At 41.5% G+C, this 22,253-nt stretch overlaps 2 protein-coding genes across 2 annotated transcripts in view; both read right to left on the bottom strand.

Moving 5' to 3' along the window:
- The window catches only part of LOC146719118 (protein kinase C-binding protein NELL1-like), a 320,797-nt gene that overhangs the window by 176,570 nt on the left and 121,974 nt on the right, over positions 1-22,253 (bottom strand). The window contains exons 10-12 of the mRNA XM_085460591.1: positions 19,402-19,475; positions 15,478-15,577; positions 12,341-12,469 (exon numbers count right to left, since the gene is read on the bottom strand). Coding sequence (XP_085316717.1) covers positions 12,341-12,469; positions 15,478-15,577; positions 19,402-19,475 — 303 coding nt within the window. The remainder of the gene's footprint in view (positions 1-12,340; positions 12,470-15,477; positions 15,578-19,401; positions 19,476-22,253) is intronic.
- On the bottom strand, positions 20,449-21,762 carry LOC146719122 (uncharacterized). The gene has a single exon (XM_085460603.1). It carries the CDS (start codon positions 21,691-21,693, stop codon positions 21,085-21,087), a length of 609 nt encoding a protein of 202 aa, XP_085316729.1. The 5' UTR covers positions 21,694-21,762; the 3' UTR covers positions 20,449-21,084.

The following is a 22,253-nucleotide window of genomic DNA, read 5'->3' on the forward strand; positions in this document are numbered from 1 at the left end:
ATGAGGCGACCAAAACTAGCCAAGGAGCCGAGGACGACGCTGGCTTGTGTTGGAACACACGCGGTCGGTGAAGTGCAGATGGCAGAGATGGATGCTACCCAGAAGAGAGTTTGAGAAGTGGGATGGGGAGCGAGAGGAGGGATTCGGGAGCAGCAGTACACTGACTTGCTGTAGACTGTTGTTGAGTGAAATAACTATAATTCATTACAGGTCTTTCACTGACCTTTTAGCAGAGTGCTCACCCACTGTGCCCCCAGCAGAGCTCTGACAGCGCTACATGGTAGCCTGAGTCAATCCGCTCGCTCACACACAGACAAGCTCTCCTCACAATCTCAGACTTTAAGTGTTATGGACAGAGCTTGGCAAGCAGTCCTCCTTTCACTTTCCAAGACTGTCCTCTCTTAGTCATTATCTCTGTCTCAGCAGCGAAAAAGAGCTTGAATCTTACCTCTCATTTCCTGTCTGTCTCTTTTACTGTCAGCAACAAGATGCTTTCCTCTAACCTTTATTTTAAAGGCTATCTGCATAATAACACTGTACACACCAAGTTAAGTGCAAAATTGGGCACCGATTGACCATTTGAAGATTTTCGAGGTTGGCCCACCTGTGTGCCTCTCCTTTGGTTTCTAAATACATTTTAGAGATCTGTCTGAAACTCACCACTGCCTCTCTGTTTGAGGGGTTTTTTTGGGGGGGGGGGGTTGGCACAGCTGGACTTCTCAGATCTCTGCAATTAATTTGCCAAACAAAATGTTGTGACGGAAGATTTAAGCGGCAATAAAATTATTCTCTGCAAGCAATAGCAGCGTTCTTTTGTCCAAGAAGTTCACACTGACACATTTGCATAAAATCATACTTGGAAGCTGCCAGGCGTGTCTGCAGTCTTATTTGTAGGACACTGGCTGACTCGGTGGAGCAGTTGTGAGTCAAGGGCACTTCAGCAGTGACAACGAGGGTGGAACAAGTGCCACTTCCTCTTTTTTTTCCAATTTATCCCATGAGTTAGGGGGGAGAACTAGCCCCATTCTGGATAGATTGGCAGACAAATGTCTCTTGACCCCCGGTTCAGCTGGTGAGACAAAAATGGTAGGATGATCAACGGTTGATGTTGTGCTTCTGAAACAGAGTTGAAAGAAAAATGTGAAAACACTGAATGAATGGCAGTTCTTTGCAGGCACAAAGATGTTGTTCTAGATTCATCACTGAAACATTCTGTACAGGACGACAACTACTTATTCTTTTCTGTCCTGGATGGATGACAGCATCCGAAGAAATCTGACATCATCCTGCCTGCTAGCAGAAACGTCTACTATATTTGTTGACCACATGGTTTTCTGGGGAAAGGAAGCACAGCAAAGTTTTACGAAGGCCACGGCTTCCATTAGTCTGCACTGCCGCCTTTTAGCTCATCCATGTCTTTATAAACCCAACCTGCTGTCTGTTTGTCTTTCCGTTTGCATTTTCTCCACTAATTCCACGTCAACTCTCTCTTTATACAACATGCAAAAACAGAGGACGAGCAGACACAACTGCTCATTCATTCTCTTGTATTACACCCTTGTTTTAACACGGCCGAGGCAGCGTTCCCACAGAAAAACCTGACTGATTCGCTCAAGTACAAACTCAGCCAATTACTCTTTAATGCCGCTGAGTGAGAGCCAATTGAGCCGGCAGCCCTCGCCAGTGCCACGAGAGACAAACGCATGCCGCTGCTTCCATCGTCGCAGCCTGAATAAGAACAAGTAAGAATTATCTGAACAGCTTCCAATCGATAAGTCACTTTCTTTTGCATTACGCATGTCAGCACACATCATAGAACAGCATTACACACCAGTGCAGTATAGCTTTAATGTCACCTTACAGTTATACCATTACTTCTAAGTTGAACAGTAATTTATTTGTTCATTTAAGTTTTACAAGATTAAAAATGCAAGGTCCACAGTAAGAACTCAGTACAACACAGGCCAGGATGCCTCCTAATACGGAGACTGGTTTTCTTCTTCAGTACTTTGTAAGGTGACCTTTATAGAACACTGTCTCTTAATAAAGGGGTTCTGATTCCCTTTAAAACTCCAAAGCTAAGATTCAAGTCTGGAGAGTTGACCATTACGTGGTTTCACTTTTTCCATCTTTGGTTCACACTACAATACTCATCTTCTGCAAAGCTTATGGAGATATATCCTGTCAGCTAGTATTTTGGTGAATCCACAGGAATTCCTGGTGCGATCTGTAAAAGTCATATCTCCAACACTTCTTGAACTAATGCATCTCCACTTCATCACACTCCCACTACTGCCCACACACACTTTGCTGATGTAGGCCTAGTCAGCTTGCAGCAAACATGCTGGAACACATCTCGGGTATTTTTGCTATTTAGCTCATGATCTCACCTGACTGAAGAATGTGCTCTCGATGTGCATTCATCAGGTTTCTTGTTGTCTTCTTAAAGGGGACATAACATGGCAATTTCCAATGCCACATTCTTCTTCTTCTTATATTATTATTCACTAGCTGGGCCCATGCCCTCATTTTAAGTTTGACAGCGTTTTAGTAGGTAAAAGTGAATGCTTTGATATGAATTGAGCTGCGGTTTGGGGAAGGCCTCAAAGGGGACTGGCGATGGCTCCCAGGCCTGGCATATCCCCATGCACTAAATAGAAATGAAGAAGTTAAAGAATTGAAAACAAGGAGGGAGAGAGGGTGGGGCACGTAAACGAGAATGAACAGCTTGCAGAACTGCGGGAACCAATGTAGATGACAACCGGAAGGAGCCTGTTTGGAGGCGTGGTCCTGCTCCTGAAATTCCGATACATAATCTCCAATTCTTGGGCTCTACTGGAGTGGATATGCACAATTTGGCAGTTTACACTATACTGGGCCTTGATGCAGACCCTCATTTCACACTTTTCTGAAACAAGCCACTTTAGCCCCTTTCCCCGCACTTTTAAGCCACTTTAATGGCAAAATATTATCTCATTTTAAACGGGAAAGACTGGAAAAATAAGTGGTATCAAAATCAAACAACCAAAGGAATGTTTTGTAACTAATTACTTTAATTGGAAACAGGTCAGTGACAGGATTGGGTATAAGAAGAGCATCTCAAAGAGGCAGTTTCTCAGAAGTAGAAATTGGCAGAGGTTCATCAGTCTTTTAAAAAAAAAAACCTAAAAGGCTACATCGATAATTTGTGGAACAACTTTAAACCAGTGTTCCTTAACATGAAATGGATGTCTCATCAGTTACAGTACATAGTATCATCAAAAGATTTTAGTACTCTTTTGATGATATTATGTCCGATACTGGTAAAAATACTGATAAAAATATTCAATACTGGTGGCATTGCATTAAAAACAGTCATGATTCCATTTTGGAAATCACTGCATGGGCTCACAAACACTTCGAGAAATTGCCACACAGTTCACTGTGTCACCCATAAATGCAGCTTAAAGCACTATCACGCAAACAATAAGTCATAAGTAAACATGATGCAGAAACACTGCCGTCTTCTCTGGGAAGTGAAATTCGAAATTCTTTTTGGCAGAACATGGATGGCACATCCTTCAGACTAAAGAGGGACCATCTGCCTTGTTATCAGCACTCAGTTCAAAAGACTACATTTCTGATGTCATTAGTATATTAGTGACTATGGAATTTGTAGGATGCATATCTGGAAAAACACCATCAATCCTGATGGGTAAATATAGTATGCAGATATGCTCCCATCCAGGGGACTCTTTTTTTTAAAGATCTTGGACATTTAACTAATATAATGCTAAACCACTTACTGCATTGATTACAACATGGCTTCATAATAGAAGAGCTGAAGTGTGGAACTGATCTGCAGTCCAAAACATTTTTATCAACGTAAAACATTTGTCATTGTCAGCAGACAAAGTCTGGGACAACATTCCCCTCCCAGATGTCCAGAAACTGGTCTTATCAACTCCCAGATATTTGGACTTGTGTGTCAGACATTTGTTGCATTGTGTTTTTAATTTTGGATTTGTGTTTGTAACAAAGTCTTTTGCATGAGTGTTAGGAAATGCTCTACTTTGAAGTAACAGACTTACTGAGAATTTATTTATATTTATAAATCATTTGACATGTAAGAGAAACTGATTTATTTAACTGATGCACTTGGATGAAGTTCTCTATACTGTATCAGCTCATCAGTGCTACACTGAGAACAAGAAATGATCTGTAATACAAAATGGGAAAAACTTTTCAGGTAACGCACGTGCATATTGCCATATTTCCTGGGGCTGGGAAGTTGTTATGTGTGGTCATGCTCAGCGGGAAAAAGTAAACATACTGTCAGGTTTTCAGTGGATAAGCTGTAACACGGGGCAGGTGCTGCACCGTGTTTTTCTGAGCTTATCTGAAAACCCAGGACAGTTTCACACACCACACACACACAAGCAGACCTGTACTCACACAGTCATGCACACACAAACACCTTTATTCCTACTGTGCAGCTCTGCAGGCAGCTGCTACCCTTCACTGGCTCATTTTCAACTCTGAGGGTATGGTTCCTGCGGGTTTGAACTCCCAGTGATCTTTCTGTAGTGCTGTTTGTAGCTGCAATTTCCCATACTACCACACAGCTCCTCCTCAATCTGACTGTCTGCCCCGTCCAAGCCAAATGCCCATCTCATCCCAGTTTTTCTGCAAAAACACGATAACGGCGGCTCAGCAATGCAGAGAGACAAGATGGGTAAAGTCCAGCACAAATAACTTCCTAAATCCTAATTCATCTGTCCCCCTGGTGTAGCACACAGGTACAACTCGATGGTATGTGAACATCTCAGCAAGTAGGAGTCAAGACACGAGGCCATGCTATGTTCAAACCACATTTCTTTAGACTTCGGCCACCGCATCAAAAACCAGAGGCGAGACGATGAATTGTGGCCCCAACAGCGAGAATGCTAAAAGTCACCATGAACTATTCTCACATGAATTATTGCTACAAAGGAAATGATCTCTAAGGCAGTGATCCACTGCAGGGTCCACAGTGTATTAGTAAGAGTGCAACACTGTGTGTGTGTAAATATGTGATTCTCTTCACATTCTCGATTTATTTCAAGGTTTCACAGGTATACGGGCAAAAATCTATTCACAGAAAACTCAAAAAGTTGTAGCTGTGAGCGAAAAAGGCAATTATTTCTGGCTATTATTCCATAGTTCAAGCTTTAAAGGGCTAATCTGGATACCTTCTTCTTTCAGAGATTGTGACACAGGGGCAAATAACGCCTACTTTCTGTTTCATTTTGTTAAACAGGAAAAGGTAGATTTAATTTCACGATCTTCAAATCTAAGCAAAAACATTTCACATGGTGGAATTTTCTTAAAAAAGATTAATCTCAGGCAGATCAGCTACATTCACTGGTAGCAGTGATGTTTAGCCTCATTTGAAATGAGTCATCACCTAAGATGACGAATCAATATTATCCCAGCAATACCATTACCATAAGAATGACACAGATTTTCTTTTCATATGTGCAGTGAGGCCTCCCCCCCCCCCCCCCCCCCCGTGCTCTTTATCAAAAGATTGCCTCTTTTTATAATAAAGTTCTTCATGATGCATGAAATGGGTAATACTAACACTTAGGCTGATTTATCGCCTTTTTATACCAGCCAGAATCTGTCAAGAAATATGGCAACGCATCAGCCGAAATGGTTGCAGCAACTCCGGTGGCACTAACTGTGACGCTATTAGCACCAAAGTCACACCATATTATCAGTAAGAGCTAAGAGGTGAGAGATAAAGCAAAGGAAAAGATGAAGAGAGAAATGTGCTGTGGTGTCAGTGGAGATTGACTGGAGATCGGGGACATCATAAAAAATAGCTCCCAGGAGCCTGTTAGCTTAGGGGACACATCAGAGAGCAAGTCGGTGAGCCCGGGGAGTTTGGCTGTTCCAGTGCTAAATGAAAGCAAGCAGAACAAACAGAAATAGCCCTGTTAGGTTTGATGTGTCTGCCCCACGCTAATCTTATTACCCACAGCAGGAAGAAAAAAAACCTGCACCAAATAAAACACTAAAGAAAAACAAAATAAGCGAGCCAGTGACTAATAGCCTTAAAAAGCCTTAAAAAGCCTTAAAAAGCTCGATCGAGCGCTTGTTAATTACCCTAAGCTGAACTTAGCAACTGAACTCTGACCACAAACGCCCAGCTGATGAGGTGGTGGAACAAATCCACCTTTCTGTGTAAAGCAAGGGGCGAGTCGGTGTTTGAGTTGCACATAAGAGCCAGAGAAGAGTTACAGGGCACAGCAGGAGCTAATGCTGCCATTAATGTGGGCAGAGTGACCCACGAGGGCTCTTGACAGCAGGAGAATTCTCTACAACAACCTCCTGAGACCATTTCTATGGCAATAAGCTCCAGCTCCGCATATGTGAAAATCCTCAACTTCAATCGAGCGTCTTGCTAACTGCTCTGACTTTTCCCTGATGTGCTCACCCATAAACATTTCCAAGGACGCAGCGTGGCGATAGCGCCTTTAATTTGAAACATGAAAGAGGAAAGAAGTGCACAGAAAGGGCACTTGAGAGGCTGTAAAAAAAAATGAAAGAAATATATCCACTATCTAGGATGCACTTTGGTTCAGTATTGGACGCATGCTGGGATTTCTTCTACCACACATACAGAGCAGACTCCTGGGGTAACAACAGGCCATTTGGGAGGAGGGTCCCTGCAGCACTCAGCCAGGAGAATGGGGAATCAAATTGTTTGTCCTTCGATGATGCAACTGCATTTCCACATCAGCATGTCTGCTTTAGTTAGAGCGGATTCAAGCCAAAGTATGTCAACAACACAGGAGATTTTTTAGGCTGTGATTAACAAGCTGTCAGCAAAACAACGGCAGCGGCGGCGTTAATATTTGTATCCTCTGGAGCCGAGCAAGGATACAGTAGATCTACTGGGACTGTAAGAATATCACTGACAGCGTAAACAAGAGCTGATGAGGATAATAAGCCTTTGATAAGCCCATTAGCACAAACGTTAAAACACGCAGTGCGCTGAATGGAGGGGCATCATATGGTGTGACACGCCAAGCAGCTAACAAAGCATGTGTAACGCAAAACGTAAGTCGTAGTTAGCATTTCTTATAAATGCAATTAGCATTTAAGCATCAGATTGAATTTATCTGACTATACCCTCGCAAATAACATCTCACTTCTGACTGAATGTATGTGAATGAGACATGCTGTGTAAAGCACTTTCAGTGCTCGGGTAGAAAAGCGTTACATAAAAACCTGTTCGCATATTGCCACATTTGGACCAGCAAATGGAAATTTCAGTCATAATAATGGACTTAGATGCAAAGCTAGGAGATACATATGTTGTTACACAGGAAGAGGGAATCCTCAGTGCTCTTTATTTTCCTATTTTTCATTGGCTTATGTCACACATTTCTGAGTTTTAAGCTAAATCAATTAAATTAAGCCACATGTAACAATCATGAAGCCAGTGTCAAACAGCAACAGTGCCTCTAGCCAGCTTACCAGTTTATTTCTTATTAATTTTTTGTGTAACTCCTGTCCTGTCTCATAGCTTTTGCAGTCACATTTATGATATGAATGCATACTTGTGCCAAACACATTTTGCTTTTCCAAGATCAGCTCTATAAATTCTGGTTGTTTTAGGTGGCCACTGGACACTGAGGTGACCTTAAAATTGGCCTTATCAAAAGAGATGTCACTCATCATCATTTCAACATTGTTTCTTTTATTTGTTTTAATTTTAGTCATTTGTTTTGTTGTCAGGTTACTTTGCTGTTTTCCAGCATGGTGTTCCCACTGAATCACACATGATGAATGATGATGAATGAGTTTCATGAATATATATATATCTCCTATATATAGAGTATTCATATTTTTGCACATTTTTACAGTTTTAAATCCTGTTTATTTACACTGGACCTTGGCCTTCGGTGCATCCAGTGTTTGTTACAAGCTGTTTTACCTGCCCTCCACCTGTTAAACAGATGGCTGCAGCAGCAGGTGGGTGGGGCTTCTGTTCTATAACGATCCACTCTTAATGACATGCAGAGCCAAGAAGAGAAAAAACATGTGCTTTTGCCTCTACAGGGATTACTTGTACATATAGTCAAAGAATGTCCTAAAGGCTTTCTGTAAGTCATCTGATTACATGTAAATGTTCCATGTATTTCGCTACATGAGTAAAATGTGAAGCATTAAACTTCATGGAATCTGGTCAAATGAAATATACTTGATTTGCTTAATGATTCATTATTTAAATATAAAAATCTTTGATTTTATATTTTTTCAGTTTACTCCAAATTCTTGCTTCATATTTAAGATGGCAAAGAATCAGTTGTTTGAGTGTATGCTGAACTCATTATCGGAAGGTTTGGTAATGTTTACTATGAGACTCTACTATTTTAACATTATGTATACAACAGAAAATAAAGACGAACACAGTAAATATACTGTAAGGTCAGAAAGCAACAATGCTTTGAGCAATTCTGGTTAAAATAAAAACAAAAACTGGAGAACAGCGGTGTCGTGTGTAATGTTGTCATACTGGTCAGAGCTTGATGATGGAGGTAATGAAGGAAAACGTAAAGGGTTTTTAAGATAACAATGAGCAGACCCAGGGCAACATTTTCAAGTAGTCCTGGATCTTTAATGCAGAAAGATATCATTTCGAATGCAGTAATACATTTTAAAATAAACAGCCACACAGGGACAGACCATCATCAGGGTGTGCCCATGTTTGCATTTCTACATATGTTCATAATGTGCCAAGTAGGTGCCTTCCTGTTTTTGCTTAGATTCTCGCTGGGTTTAGAAATCAGGTCTGTGTCACACATGCTTAAGGAGACACACAAAATATGCTCCAACTTCTTTGACTTCTATGCCTGAAAAAAGCATTTTCATTCAAAGAGATCCCCCTTTCTTCTCAGGACAGAACTTAATTTCTTCTTTTTTTTTTTGTGAACTGCCCCTTCTCAGTTCAGATCTAACTTTTTTTTTCTTTCTCAGAAGAAAGCAGCAGCTAACTTGCTGACCTCAAAAAGCAGCTTTAAACCGGATTCTTGCATTGCCCAGAAATGGATGAGAATTGCGTTGAAACTCAAAAACTCATCTTCACAATTAGAGATTCAAACAATAGCCTTTCATTGAATGCTAAGACAAAAAGAGGAGTGCTTTGCCTTTGCCACAGCCAATCAGCAAACATCAGGTTTTGTGATAGTCGGTGACATTACCTATTCTAACCAATCAGTAATGGTCTGGAGCATGTCAAATTTCAGTGTTATTCCTAAATCTGGGAAATTGGGTTTTTCACCCCTTCCTACTCCAACACTTGTGGTCATAACATCAAAACTAACTGGGGTAGGTTGATTAAACCCATACAGCACATAGTTCAAAAGTGTTGTGAAAGCAACACGTTCTGATCCCAAAACGTAACATACCAACGCTACGTGACAAATCGTTGGTATGTTACGCGTTCGGAAAAAAGAGAACCGTTTGGAATGAATCTAGACATGTACATTTATTTTACTTTCTCATCATGAATCGCTTTGGAAAACACTATCTAATATGGTTAAGGTTGTGGTCAAGGTTAGGGATAAGGTTAATGTTAGAGTTAGGATTAAGGTCAGGATTAGGGCTGGAATTACTGCTGGGCACGTCATTCTATTGAATTCCATCCACAATCCGGCGCATGTCATAGGGATACGGAAGGTTACCTTTCGCGTGACTATGAGATGCCTCGGGACATGACAAATTGTCGGTATGATACACGTTGGGAATGAGAACGGTCTGTGTGAAAGGTGGCGATTGTGTTGACTTCTAGACATTTGATCATACGCCCTACTCTCCTAAAGTGCAAGGGATAATAAATTCATTTTTAGGCATGCACCAGATGCACCTACTGAGCCTTGTGTTTAAAGAACCCTATTGTAAATGTAGAGCAGTGATAAATAGGGTACTGGATGTTGCCACACCTTTGTATATCAGTGATGCAGTGAGAAATTGATCCCATTTATAGAAATAGTGAAATATGATGTTTTGTTTGTTTTACAACCTAATTAATACTTAATTTGCATCTGCTGGTGTTTATTTTGACTGCAATTCCTAGTGCTAAAATTAATTTAGTAATCCAGTACTTTTAATTTATTTACTTTTGATTGAAATGCATATAAGAAATAAACATGAAGTCTCATCAGTAGTTATTATTCATAGAATGCTATTTTTTGTGTCTTGTTATAAATTTAAATCTTCTATATCACTACATTTATTTTCAGTAGCTCTACATTACACTGTTGTTGACACTGTTATTTTCACTGGATGGTGACTTTTAAATGTATACTGTTTTTAGTTGTTTTTAGACACTTTATGGAAAAGTGTCTAAAAACAACTAAAACCACAGGTGTTGAACTCCAGGCCTCGAGAGCTGGTGTCCTGCAGGTTTTAGATGTGTCCTTGATCCAACACAGCTGATTTAAATGGCTAAATGACCTCCTCAACATGTCTTTAAGTTCTCCAGAGGCCTGGTAATGAACTCATCATCTGATTCAGGTGTGTTCTAAAACCTGCAGTACACCGGCCATCAAAGCCTGGAGTTTCGACACCCCTGCCCTAAACGATCGAGGAACCATGGACGGTCACTTCATTGACCTTTATGTGCACCATAAAAATGAAAACATTTGAAAAAAGTCACACAAGTTAAAAAAAAAAAAAAAAAAAAGTCCTGTAAAAGTCTCCAAAATATTTACTGAGTCAGTCAGAGTTTATCCAAAGTTGTGAGCCAAATATCAACAATTTCAGCTAAAAAAAAAAAAAAGGACACGATAGGCGACTGAATGCAAGCCAGAAGGCTGAAAAGCAGCTCTGCTTAAATCCTCTCATCCTTGCTCAAACAGCCCTCTGTTTGCAAGTAAATAATCTCATCTTCACTTATTCAGTGGCACATTAAATCATTTATGAGGACGTAACGGTCACATTTAATAACAGCTCAGTGCCACAGCTAGACACAATCTCATGTTTATAAAATATAAGTGGAGAAATTAATATGCTCTATAAAACAATCATTAGGATGTGAGGACACACCATCACACTGTTGTGCTTTGATTATAACCCACATATAAAGATTCAATTACTCCAGTCTGCTCGGAAAAGGCGTAAATCTAAGCCAGTTTAAGTTGGGAGGTGATATTGAAGCCAAATCAAATATTACCGTGATGTACGTCTGGATCCCCGTTAATCCAGCAACAACAGAAATTTGCGATGCCTTCAGGGTATCGCAGGGATAATGCCAAGAGCCACGGCTCCACGATTTACATAGTTGATCTAACAATCAGTGTTTCCCAGCCTTTCCTCATACGGTGTGGGACGGTTTGTGGACTGAGTGGTGCTCTGGGTAAACCTCTTTACCATGCAGATCAAACAAAAGCAGACAGACTGGAGGGCTTGTGGCTACACAGCTCTCAGCACATTTAGTGGATTTAGTCTGTTGTGGCGGCGACCCAATGACAACTTCACCGAGCGCTGAGCAAATCCTTCAATCCACAGATTGACGCTCCCGAGCCTCTCAGTCAAATAAGGCCATTAGTGCCATCGCAAGTAATCTGGGCCTCCAGCACCCACAGATTGAGCCTTTTGCTCCACCGAAAAAACCCACGCGGTGGAAGCGCCCCGATGACCGACTTTTTCCAGACGGGCTGGAAACCCCTGAAAATGAGCGAAGCAATGGCTCCAGACTCGGATGCCGTGATTCACAGGGAAAGCCCAGCATGCAGCGTAAGGCGGAAAAATCCTTCCAACAGCAAGCTAAGTTTACCAAAAAAGTTTGGTTTTAGCAAAAGCTTGAAACTATCCTGAAAGGCTGTGTCAAAACTTCCTGTAAGTACATATTCCACCACTGTTGGCACATGGCTATCTTATTGTGTTTGTTATTGCCACCCTCTAATCATACTGACTGTATCACAATAAGCTCAAAACAGGAGTGCCAGAGCTCTATTGTCAAACTCCTATGAAAGAAGCAAATTGCTTATAAGTTTAAAAAGAAAATCTATTTTAACAACAGCCCCAATAGCATAATCAAAGTCCCGAGCCTGGTTCATAGCTGCTCTTTAACCGAACAATCCTTGTTCTCTTTACAGCCAGTCATCATCATGTCATACCCAGAGCTCATAACAAATCTCAGTCTGCAGCCAACGGCCTTCATAAACACCCTCCTAAAACAGAACAATGAATTTGACGCTTCAACGCGCTGCCACCCATTCTGCTTTTAACATCCTGTGCTAATAGACATTATGAGACAGCCACGCTGGCCCTAGCTCACCTGAGCTGGGGAAAAATATGGTCCTACCTTCACAGTAAGTAGAATCCCCGTGGATGGAGGCATAGCCACTCTTGCATTCACACTCTGCTTTAGTATTCCTGTTTTTACACTCTGAGTTTTCCCCACAAATGAGTCCCTCTGCGCAGAAGTCATAACCTAAAAGAAAAGAGCAAAGGAAACCTTTGAAATCTGCTCACTCAAGGCTATAAAAAGTTGTGTACAGACACACAAACACACACACATGCATGCCCGTAACACAAAGATAAAAGCAGATAAATGCACAAAGGAGCAACCTTGTTCCTGTCACCTACAACACTGTGGATAACAGGGTGCCTGAAGTGTACGGTGAGTTTACAACTTTGAATAAATCTGGTGTATTAATGAAAGTTCTCATGTAAAAGTGCACGTGCTAACGAGACAAAACATGCAAATGCAGACACACACACACACACACACACTCTGCTGATGTAGGAAGATCTCCAAGTCATCAATTCACTCGGCTGAGTGAGCCACGGTGCTCTTACAGTATTTGAAGACATCCTTTTAATGAAATTTCAATTTCTGAAAAACCACAACTAACGCAACAGGTGGAGCACTGCGTCAGTTATACAGAATGGACAACTTTCAAAATTCAAAACACAACTACACACACATACACAAAACTGCAGTATAACAAGCTTTGCCATGTAATTAAAATACTGTAGAGTGTATTCTGTGTGTGCAGCTAAGATGCTATCTCAAGGCAACATGGAATAATTACAGCCGTGTTTACAGAAGAGTAGCAATGAGTGAAAACTTCCAATTGCTGACTTCCCCAATGACCAGCTGTGTTTCAGTCCTAGAGGAAATTGTGCCCAGTAGTTTAACTCTTCTCCCTCCCTCCCTAACTCTTCTGCCAGGGCTGAAAAATGAAGCCAAACGATGAAGTGCCAGTTCCTCAAATGGCCACTTGAGACTATCTACAAAAGCCAGTTAATCTCCACTGGGTACACATCAAAGTGCCCAACTTGCTAGGATGAATAAACATGTTTATGCCTAGTACAAAAGAAGAAAAAGGTTCTGGTCATGGTAACAGGTGAATTTCTATGTAAGTCACCCATTTAAATATTGAAGTCCTGCATGATAAAGGGGCCTCTTGGTTACAAGTAGATGCTGGCACAGGTGGCTGGAGCCACTAGCTGCCTGCTAGACATTACCTCAGCTAACTGGAGTAGCTGAGCTGGACCTCTTGACTGTCCTTTTGTGGTGCTGGTGCTGTTTGGAGTGTTGATGTGATTATCTGACAAATAACAGGGCTTGCTGTGAGGTTAATTGCACTGATGATATTGATGTTTTTTTTCCCCTTTGGCAATAATTAACAAGTACCTAGTTGTAGCTAGTTAGATGATAACTTCAAACTCTGGTCTCCTGCCTGTGTGTGATCATTTCTGCCTACCTAGATAGAGAACAGCTACATCTATCATTCATCTGTGCTCTGTGATCTGAACCAAGCCAGAGTGAGACTCATGCACATGCACAAAAATGTGACCCGACAGAGAGACAGACAGACAAAAAGACAGACAGACATAGATGATTGTCTCCTGCTCAGTAGGTACGAGTTGATATAGCCCATCATGTCCTGTAATGAGTGACAGACTGGCTGCACATAAAAGCCCTGCGAGGCAGGGAGCCTGGGGAGCTATTACCGAAGAAAGACTTGTGCCTGCATTATTCTCCCTCTCAGTCCTTAAATCATCTGCAGCGAGTCCTCACAGGATCATGTGTACATGCTACAGAGAGACCAACTGTGATAGTGTGTTTATGTAAAAGGGGAGTTGTTGCTGGATTTTGATTTGCACTGCACTGCACACTTGCACGAGCCCCTCACACTGTGCAATTCTTTGTTCTCTTTCCCCGGTGAAATTCTACCTGGTATGAAGACTGTGTGACAATTGTGTAATTACCAATTTAACAAAGCCAGCGTGACTCCGAGGACTTTAACAGCGAGGTACAATTACATCTCAGAGTGGTGGTAAAGGACCAAGTCACGACGCGGCAAAAAGAGGCCTGGAGATGATTTGGAAACAATGATAATGAATAATGACCGACTTGGCTTTTTAGCAAGTGTGTGTGTGTGTGTGTGTGTGTGTGTGTGTGTGTGTGTGTGTGTGTGTGTGTGTGTGTGTGTGTGTGTGTCTGTGTGTGTGTGTGTGTGTCGGAGAGGTAAGAAAAGGTTTGGAGAGAAGAGGCACTGAGACTTTAATCTTTAATTGCTGCTCCTTACTGTATTAAATCTACTTTTCTGTTCTTCCTTCCTCAGCTATATTTCCCTTTATAATGCACAGCTGTCTTTTCACTCCTTACTCTTTTCTCTTACTTTCCAACAAAAGGAGTTCAAGTCCTTTCCTTCCTTTACTCTTAAGTTCCTCTCCTGCTTTCTCTTTACTCTTTACCTAACACTCTCAGTATTGTCAGTATATCAGTTTGTAGTCGTCATCTCTTTTCCTTTCTTTTGCTGGCATGTGCGTTTTACCTTATTTACCTCCCATCTGCCCCCTTCCTTCTCTTCATCACAGCAAGTCTAAGACTTCATTTTACCTTCCCTTACCTTTCTGCTTTTTGCTGTCTTATGCTATACTCATTTATCTTTTCGTCTCCCTCTCTTTCCTATTCCCAAACATGTATTTTCCTTTCCATTTCATCCCCGTCCTGTGTGAATACAGTGAGTCTAAGAAATGCTAGCTTACCTAAACAAGAGCGCAATTTCCTTCACTCAGAACCTGCCCCAGGGATTCTTTCATTATGTCTCTATAGATGGCAGCCTCCTGTAGTTTGTTTATTCAATGTATTTACTGAATTACCAGTGGCTATTTACCCCGTAGCATTTCCCTGCCAAAGCAATGGGGTTCAGGTAAATAGGCATAGCAGGTGCTCTATGGCAGAAAGACCAATCTGCTCTGAAAGGTACACGGGCCAAAAAGCATTCACAGTGGATGACAAGGGAGAGAGACTAAATTATTGCAGAGGCACAGCCTAAATCAGCATTGGGAAGACGGCTGTGTTTACTCCTCACAGCGACACAGTACCGGTGTGTGTACATGCAAAAAAAAGAAAGAAGAAGAAGAAAAAAAAAGTAATCCATACAACTGAGAAAAGTGCAGTGGGAAGTGGAAAGAAACATGTACCTCTGCAAACATTGCAGCATCTGCCATCTGGTAAGATCTGTTCACTGAGGGTGCAGTTTAGATCTGGACAGGTCTCTGTGACTTTCACCATCAGGCCATTCTGGAAGGACAGGACACAGGCAAGACATCGTGATTTCAGAGATGGGGTCAGATGTGTGAAGGGCTATGCATTAAGAGAGAATCAGTTTTCCACCAGTTATACAATCTGATCTCTTATAATATTTAAAACTGCAACCTCTCATCCACAGGACTGCTTCTTCAACCAATTTTTTTCTTATCAGTCCCATTTCCTGACTTTAAACACTTAAATCAGCTGTTTTTGAAAGGCCATACTGGGTATTGAGTAAATTATATATATTAATATTTCACGTCTTTCCTCAATGTCGTCCCTTTGTAGGAAGTAGGAACCATTTTAACTGCTTTCTCATGTCATCTGTAAATAGCCCAGTTTCTTGGTGAACCTCTGTCTCTCCATCTGATCGTGCTTTTTTTCTAAAAATGTATTCTGTATTTCAGTTAATTTTTAATTTATTAAAGCTGCACTATTTCTGCACTACTGACTCAAACAGTAGACACATAAAAACATTTGAATGAGGAAAAGCCTAAATGAGCCAAATAGATCATTTGTCTCTGAAGGAGCCAAAGGAACCATGGAAATAAAATGAATATTAGACTTTAAAACTTGAAAATTAATTATAATGTTGCTCTGTGTGTGACCAGGGTGGAAATAAATATATATATGGTAATATTTTAGCTAGCTTCATAAAACGATTACATATCTAACTGTTACAGTGTTGCCATCTGTCAAATAAATGAATATATTCATCACTAATTAATAAAATTACCAGTTTGGCTTAAGCTTAGTCTGTTCGCCCAATCTGCAAAATCTCAGAAAATACCAATAAATGCCGAAAACCTTAAAACCACGTACTTTATTTTTGAAAAGCACTTTTTACTCTATTATTTTTAACATGCAACTATATGTTAATGGTTGTCAAATCAATTCTTTGAATACTGGCATTGTTTGGTGCCATCGACAGCTATGATGAGCTCAGCAACACCAAGCCTGTGCACAGTGCAGTATAATTCATCAGTCAGTATTAGTCTTCACAGTATTTACTCAATACTTTGTTGAAGCACCTTTGGCAGGAATACAGCCTGAAATAATTTTGTGTATGATGCTACAAGCTTTGCACATATATTTTTGGTATTTTCTCAAATTTTTCTTTGCAGAACTTCTCAGCCTCCTTCAGGTTGGATGGAGAATAATTTTAAGCCATTTTCAGATCTCTCCAAAGATGTTCAATCATTTTGAAGTCTGGGTTCTGGCTCGATCACTCAAGGACATTCACAGAGTGGTCCTGAAGAACCTCCTTTATTATGTCGGCTGTGTGTTTGGGGTTGTTGTTTTGTTGGAAGATGAACCTTCGCCCCAGTCCGAGGTCTAGAGTGCTCTGGAGCACCAAGGATGAACATCAAGGATACATCTTTACATTGCTGCATTCATCTTACCCTCGACCCTGACTAGACTCCAAGTTCCTGCATCCCAAAAAACATCTCCACAGCATAATCCTGCCACCAACATGCTTCACTGTATGGGTTTGCCCGCTCTACCATACAGGCCAAGCTGGTGGAGTGCTGCCGAAATAGTTGTCCTTCTGGAAGGTGCTCTTTTCAAAGAGCAAAGCTGGAGCTCTGTCAAAGTGACCATCAGGTTCTTGGTCGCCTCCCTGAGTAAGGCCCTTCTACCCTAATCAATCGGATTAGCTTGACTGCAAGCTCTAGGAAGAGTCCTGGTGGTTCCAAACTTCTTCCATTTAGAGATGACAGAGGCCGCTCTGCTCATTGGGACTTACAATGCTGCAGAAATGTTTCTGTACCGTGCCCCAGATCTGTACCTCAATACAATCCTCAAATCCTCAGTCAACTGAATTCACCATTTGAACCCAAGACCTTCTTGCTGCGAGGTAACAGTGCTAACCCTGTGCCACCGAGCTGTCAATCTAGACTTCAAAAAAATAGGGAAACTATGATTACAAGGCTTTATATAGAATTTTCTGTACGTTTTTGTCCTTTACAGGTTAAACCACATATACGTAGTGTGTTTAGGGTTATCTTTCTCTTCTAACCCCAGTGATTTTCCTGTGGTTTGAACTCTTGTGTGATCTTGTGAATTTTGTGAATCCAGGCAACTAACCACTCTTACTAGATTGTACTAGTTTGAATTTTGTAAATTTAATAACCACCCAATTTCATTTTTTTGAGTGCAGCTGGACTCCAGTCACGTGCAGAAACATCTAACAGATGATCAGTGGAAACAGGATGCACCTGAGCTCAATTTTGTGTGTACATGTTTTATTATCGCCATTATTTTATTCAGTTGTTTCACCTTGTCATTGTGCGGTATTATGTGTAGAATTTTGAGGTGAAAAAATAATTTTTAAAAATGTATTTAATACATTTTGGAATAAAATAACAAAAACACAAAATGTAGACTGGGAATACTTTCCAGACACACCGTTTATAAGACTGTAGAGGCTGGAGGAGTGACAGGTTGTGTAGGGCAAGTAACTCGGATCCTGAAAGCTGATGTTTTGGATTTAAATTGTGTAAAAAAATAAAATAAATAAAATAAAGTTGAGGTAAACTAAAATGATCAGTACTGAAATAAGCCAGAAGTAATATAAAGAGATTAAAAAAAAGTTACTTATGTTGAACGTGTGATTTTCAAGTTAAAGGCTTCTGCTGTATGCTGGATCAGTGAATACTAAAGAAATGGAAATTCTCTGTTTTTGTCAGTGACAATTTTATTTAGAGTCCCTAAGAGTTAATCACCCCTAGAGGTGACCTAGCTTTCAGTTGAAAGCAGTGGCTGGCTCAGAGGTCGTTAATCAAAGTAAAAAGTGATGACATGCTTTTGGCAAGTGATCAAACACACAGGATTTGTAGTCAGTGGACTTAAACATGTGAACGCACTAACAGAGTTTTAAATGAACACTAATGGTTTGAAGCTGCCGAGCAGAATGACTAATGTCACGCATCATAATACTTCATAATTTGGCCTAGAGTGGTCCTCTCTTTCCTTCTTTTCTCTTTCTTTTTGTGTTTCTGCCTCATGTTGTATGACACACATACAGATATGTCATTGCTTTTCCCCCATTCTCCCCCTCCCAGGGTGAGAGGCCAGAGCAAAAATCTGAAGAAGGATCAGATCAGATCAATGCTAAATCTGACATGTCACCACAAAAGAAAAAAAAAAAATGCACATATTGACTTACACACATTAAAACTATCAGGCTGTCTTTGTGCCAAGAGGGCTAAAAAAACAACACATTTTTAACCCCCCTTTAAATATAATATGCCCAAATTGGACTTTTAGCAGATCTTACGTCCAGGAGTAAATATGATTGTAATTGCTTGAAACAAACATTTGTTGTTTAATGATGTTTCAGGGTCTCTAAGGGCTAATAAAGAGTCCAGGAATCCAGATGTCTGGGTCTTTGTAAGCAATTATATGCATAAAATGCTAATTTTCTCCTTAAAATAGTGCCTTTAAAGATAAATGGCTTCTCAGTGGAGAAAGCCCACCTCTGTTCTATGCTGAACTGGAATAATGAGTTCAATTATAATCTACGCAATGATGAAGCTCTGATTCAAATCAGGCCTTTGTGTTGCCGTGTTCATAAGTTATTCTAATTACCTGGCTATCTCGCCATTAGAGCGGTGGGGGAAAAAAAGGCAGATTGAACAGATTGCAGGAGGGTGGGAAAACTAATAAGGCCTGCTGGTTAATTGAATAACACACCGAGCAGTCCACCGCACACATGAGCACTGCATGTTCAAGTTCCAAAGAGGCGTTGTCTGGTGGTTGCACGATAAAGACTAAACGCTGGGGAGAGGATGGAAACATAAAAGACGAGTTACCTTGCATTCCCGGCAGCTCCTGGACAAAAACCGCTGTCCCTCAGAAAATGTCTGTTCCATGTAGGTACATTTTGCTGCAGGCAAAAAAAATAAATAAATGAACAACAAGACAAGACAATTTCTATATCACTTTGTTTGGGTAAGCACAAAAACTATGAAATACCAGAAATTGAATAAATTCTTCAGCTAACACTGAGAACTGGAGGTTGCCTACAAAAAAAAAAGTTTCCAGGCTGAAGTTTTGCATAGTTAATTCCATCTGAAACAAAGTTGTTCTTGGCTAGTGTGCACAAGCGGAAAGGAACTGTAACAGCGCATTAAGAATACAACAGAGGAAGTCTCTTCTGCATATTCCTCTGGTGATAAAGCAGAAATAGAAAGTGAAGCATATGATATGAAGTCCTGCTTTTTCTCCTCTCCGGGGTGCAGGACTGTGGAGCACTCAGTCGCAGCTCCGGAGCGCCGCTCCATCATTCGTTTGTGCCAGAGCTCTGATGTTCACAGGGGAGGAAGACGAGGAAGGAGTGAATGGAGGGAGAAGCAGAGGAGGCTGAAATTATTCAAAGGCTGTCTGTACTTTGGGGATTCAGTGTTTTTGCAGTATAGTAAGAAGACAGTTGTCTCTGAGCAGTAAGCAGACCCCTGTGTGCTTTTTACAGTGATTCTATTTCAGCTTCCATAAAAATCAGATGACTGTGATCTTCGCTCTCGGCCCATAGCTTACTCTGATTTCACTGTGTCAGAAGAACATTGCCCAGAAACAACAGCCCAGCCTAACACATTTAAAAAAACAAAAGTTGCACCTACTGTATCTATCTGGTTAGATCTGGGGTAGGGAACTCCAGGCCTTGAGAGCCGGTGTCCTGCAGGTTTTAGATGTGTCCTTGATCCAACACAGCTGATTTAAATGGCTTAATTACCTGCTCAACATGTCTTGAACTTCTCCAGAGGCCTGGTAATGAACTAATCATTTGATTTATCAGAATCAGAATCAGAATACTTTATTCATCCCGAGGGAAATTAGGGGTTACAGCAGGCAGTACGCTAATGGCGCATGCGCACTCACAAAGGAACCTTCTGACCAACTTTACACAAACATCACATTGGGCAGACATGTCAGAAGGTAGGCTGATAGGAAAAAAACAACGAAAATACACTACATGAGGTAAGAGGAGGAGAAAAAAAACTCCACTCAGACTGAGCTCCTAGTGGGAGAACAGTTTGATAAAAGAAAAAACACCTCAGCACAAAAGCACATGACTATCAATACACCATAGAAACACGAGACAAGCAACAGGGGCGGGTAAAGGGTAAGAGAGAGCCGGCGTAGACAGCGCATCCGGTCCTGCAGCATCTGTGCTGGTCCAGTTGACTGCTATCATCCCCGGTAGGGCACAAGCATCGAAGGCGTTGGAAAGGGAGGGGGATGAGTGAGTGCTTATCAGTGTAAGTGTGTGTGTGTGCGTGTCCATAGTTTAGCTGAGACAGTGTCCTTCGGCCTATCAGGCTAAGTAAACAGTCCTCCAGCCAATCCAGGTGTCCTTCATGGGGCGGGAAGAATAGTCATCACACAGTCGTTATCAGGGAGTTGTTTTGGTGGGCTCCAGCCTTGGGCCTGCAGCTGGGGCCGTGGTGTCCAAATGTTGAATATTGTTGATTTCTCCTTTGTGAGCAGCTCGAATTCTAGCACTCCGAGGCTGGTCTCTCGATCTCCCGTTGAAGAGCTGCGAGCCTCCCCATGATGGTATCAAACTTCTGTTCCGTGGTGTTGTCAGTCTTTTGATTCTGAGACCTCACAACTGCAGTGATCCGTTCCGCGATGTTTTCCAACTGTCGCTCAAGGGTCTCATTTTGAGCAGGCCTCTCTCTGATGTTTCCCCTCATACGCTCAATGGTGTTGTTTTGAGCCTTCACAGCAGCTGTAAGCGTCTCCAAGGTGTTGACCATATTACGTTCGTTGTGAGAGGTCGCACCTCGTCCCGTCGCTTCGAATCCAGCGGGCAGCCTTGTGGGGGTTTGAACAGCCGGTTCCGCTTTCTTATTTCTCTGATAAACCAGGGCTAAGCCAACGCCGATCAGCATGAACCCTGTTATCATGGTTCCGAATAGGTAGATATCTTCAGCGTCCTCGATCGACAGTCCCGCCAGGCACACGGTCCTCCAGTTCTGCCACCCGTCCATCATGTAACCGGCAGGGAAAGTCCCTCCAGGGCACTCAGGCTCTCCCGAGCCCCGACTTCTCGTTGAGAAAAGGGTGTCAATAGCACTCAGAGACCAGTTGATCAAATCCATAATTCTCTTTTAGGTTTAGAGAACGACAGTGAGAGACTGTTCCAGGGAAAGTAAATTCACACAAGACAAGACAAGAACATAGAGGCGAAGCAGGGAAGATAAGGGTGAGATTTAGGTGTGTTGACCCAGAGTGATATCTAAAACCTGCAGGACACCGGCTCTCGAGGCCTGGAGTTCCCTACCCCTGGTTTAGATGTACAAAGTTCCTGCTTTGCTTTAGCTGATTTTGCTAATTTCGAGGTTTGTGTTGTTGGTTGGACCAAGTAAACACTGTGAATACATCATATTTTCAAAGAGACCTGCAGCAATCCTTGCTGCTTTCAATCATGGCTACAAAATTGCTTATTAGAAGCAAGCACCAAAGCTTTTGGTAAAAAAACAAAAAAGCATGAAAAAGCAACTTAACAAAGTCCATAGCTACAAGTGCATCCGCATCACAGCCTGATACTGAAGCGACCAGTAGGCAACAATTGGTTTTCAAATTTAGCCCCTTATTACTGAGTCAGTCTTTAGCTATCCATTACAGTGAATAGTGAGTCAATAAGGGGATTTTTTTAAGA

This window comes from Copadichromis virginalis, linkage group LG1 (genome assembly GCF_057382275.1).
Source record: "Copadichromis virginalis isolate Kocher_CV1m ecotype Utaka linkage group LG1, C_Virginalis_male_GT1.1, whole genome shotgun sequence".
Classification (NCBI taxonomy): Eukaryota; Metazoa; Chordata; class Actinopteri; order Cichliformes; family Cichlidae; genus Copadichromis; species Copadichromis virginalis.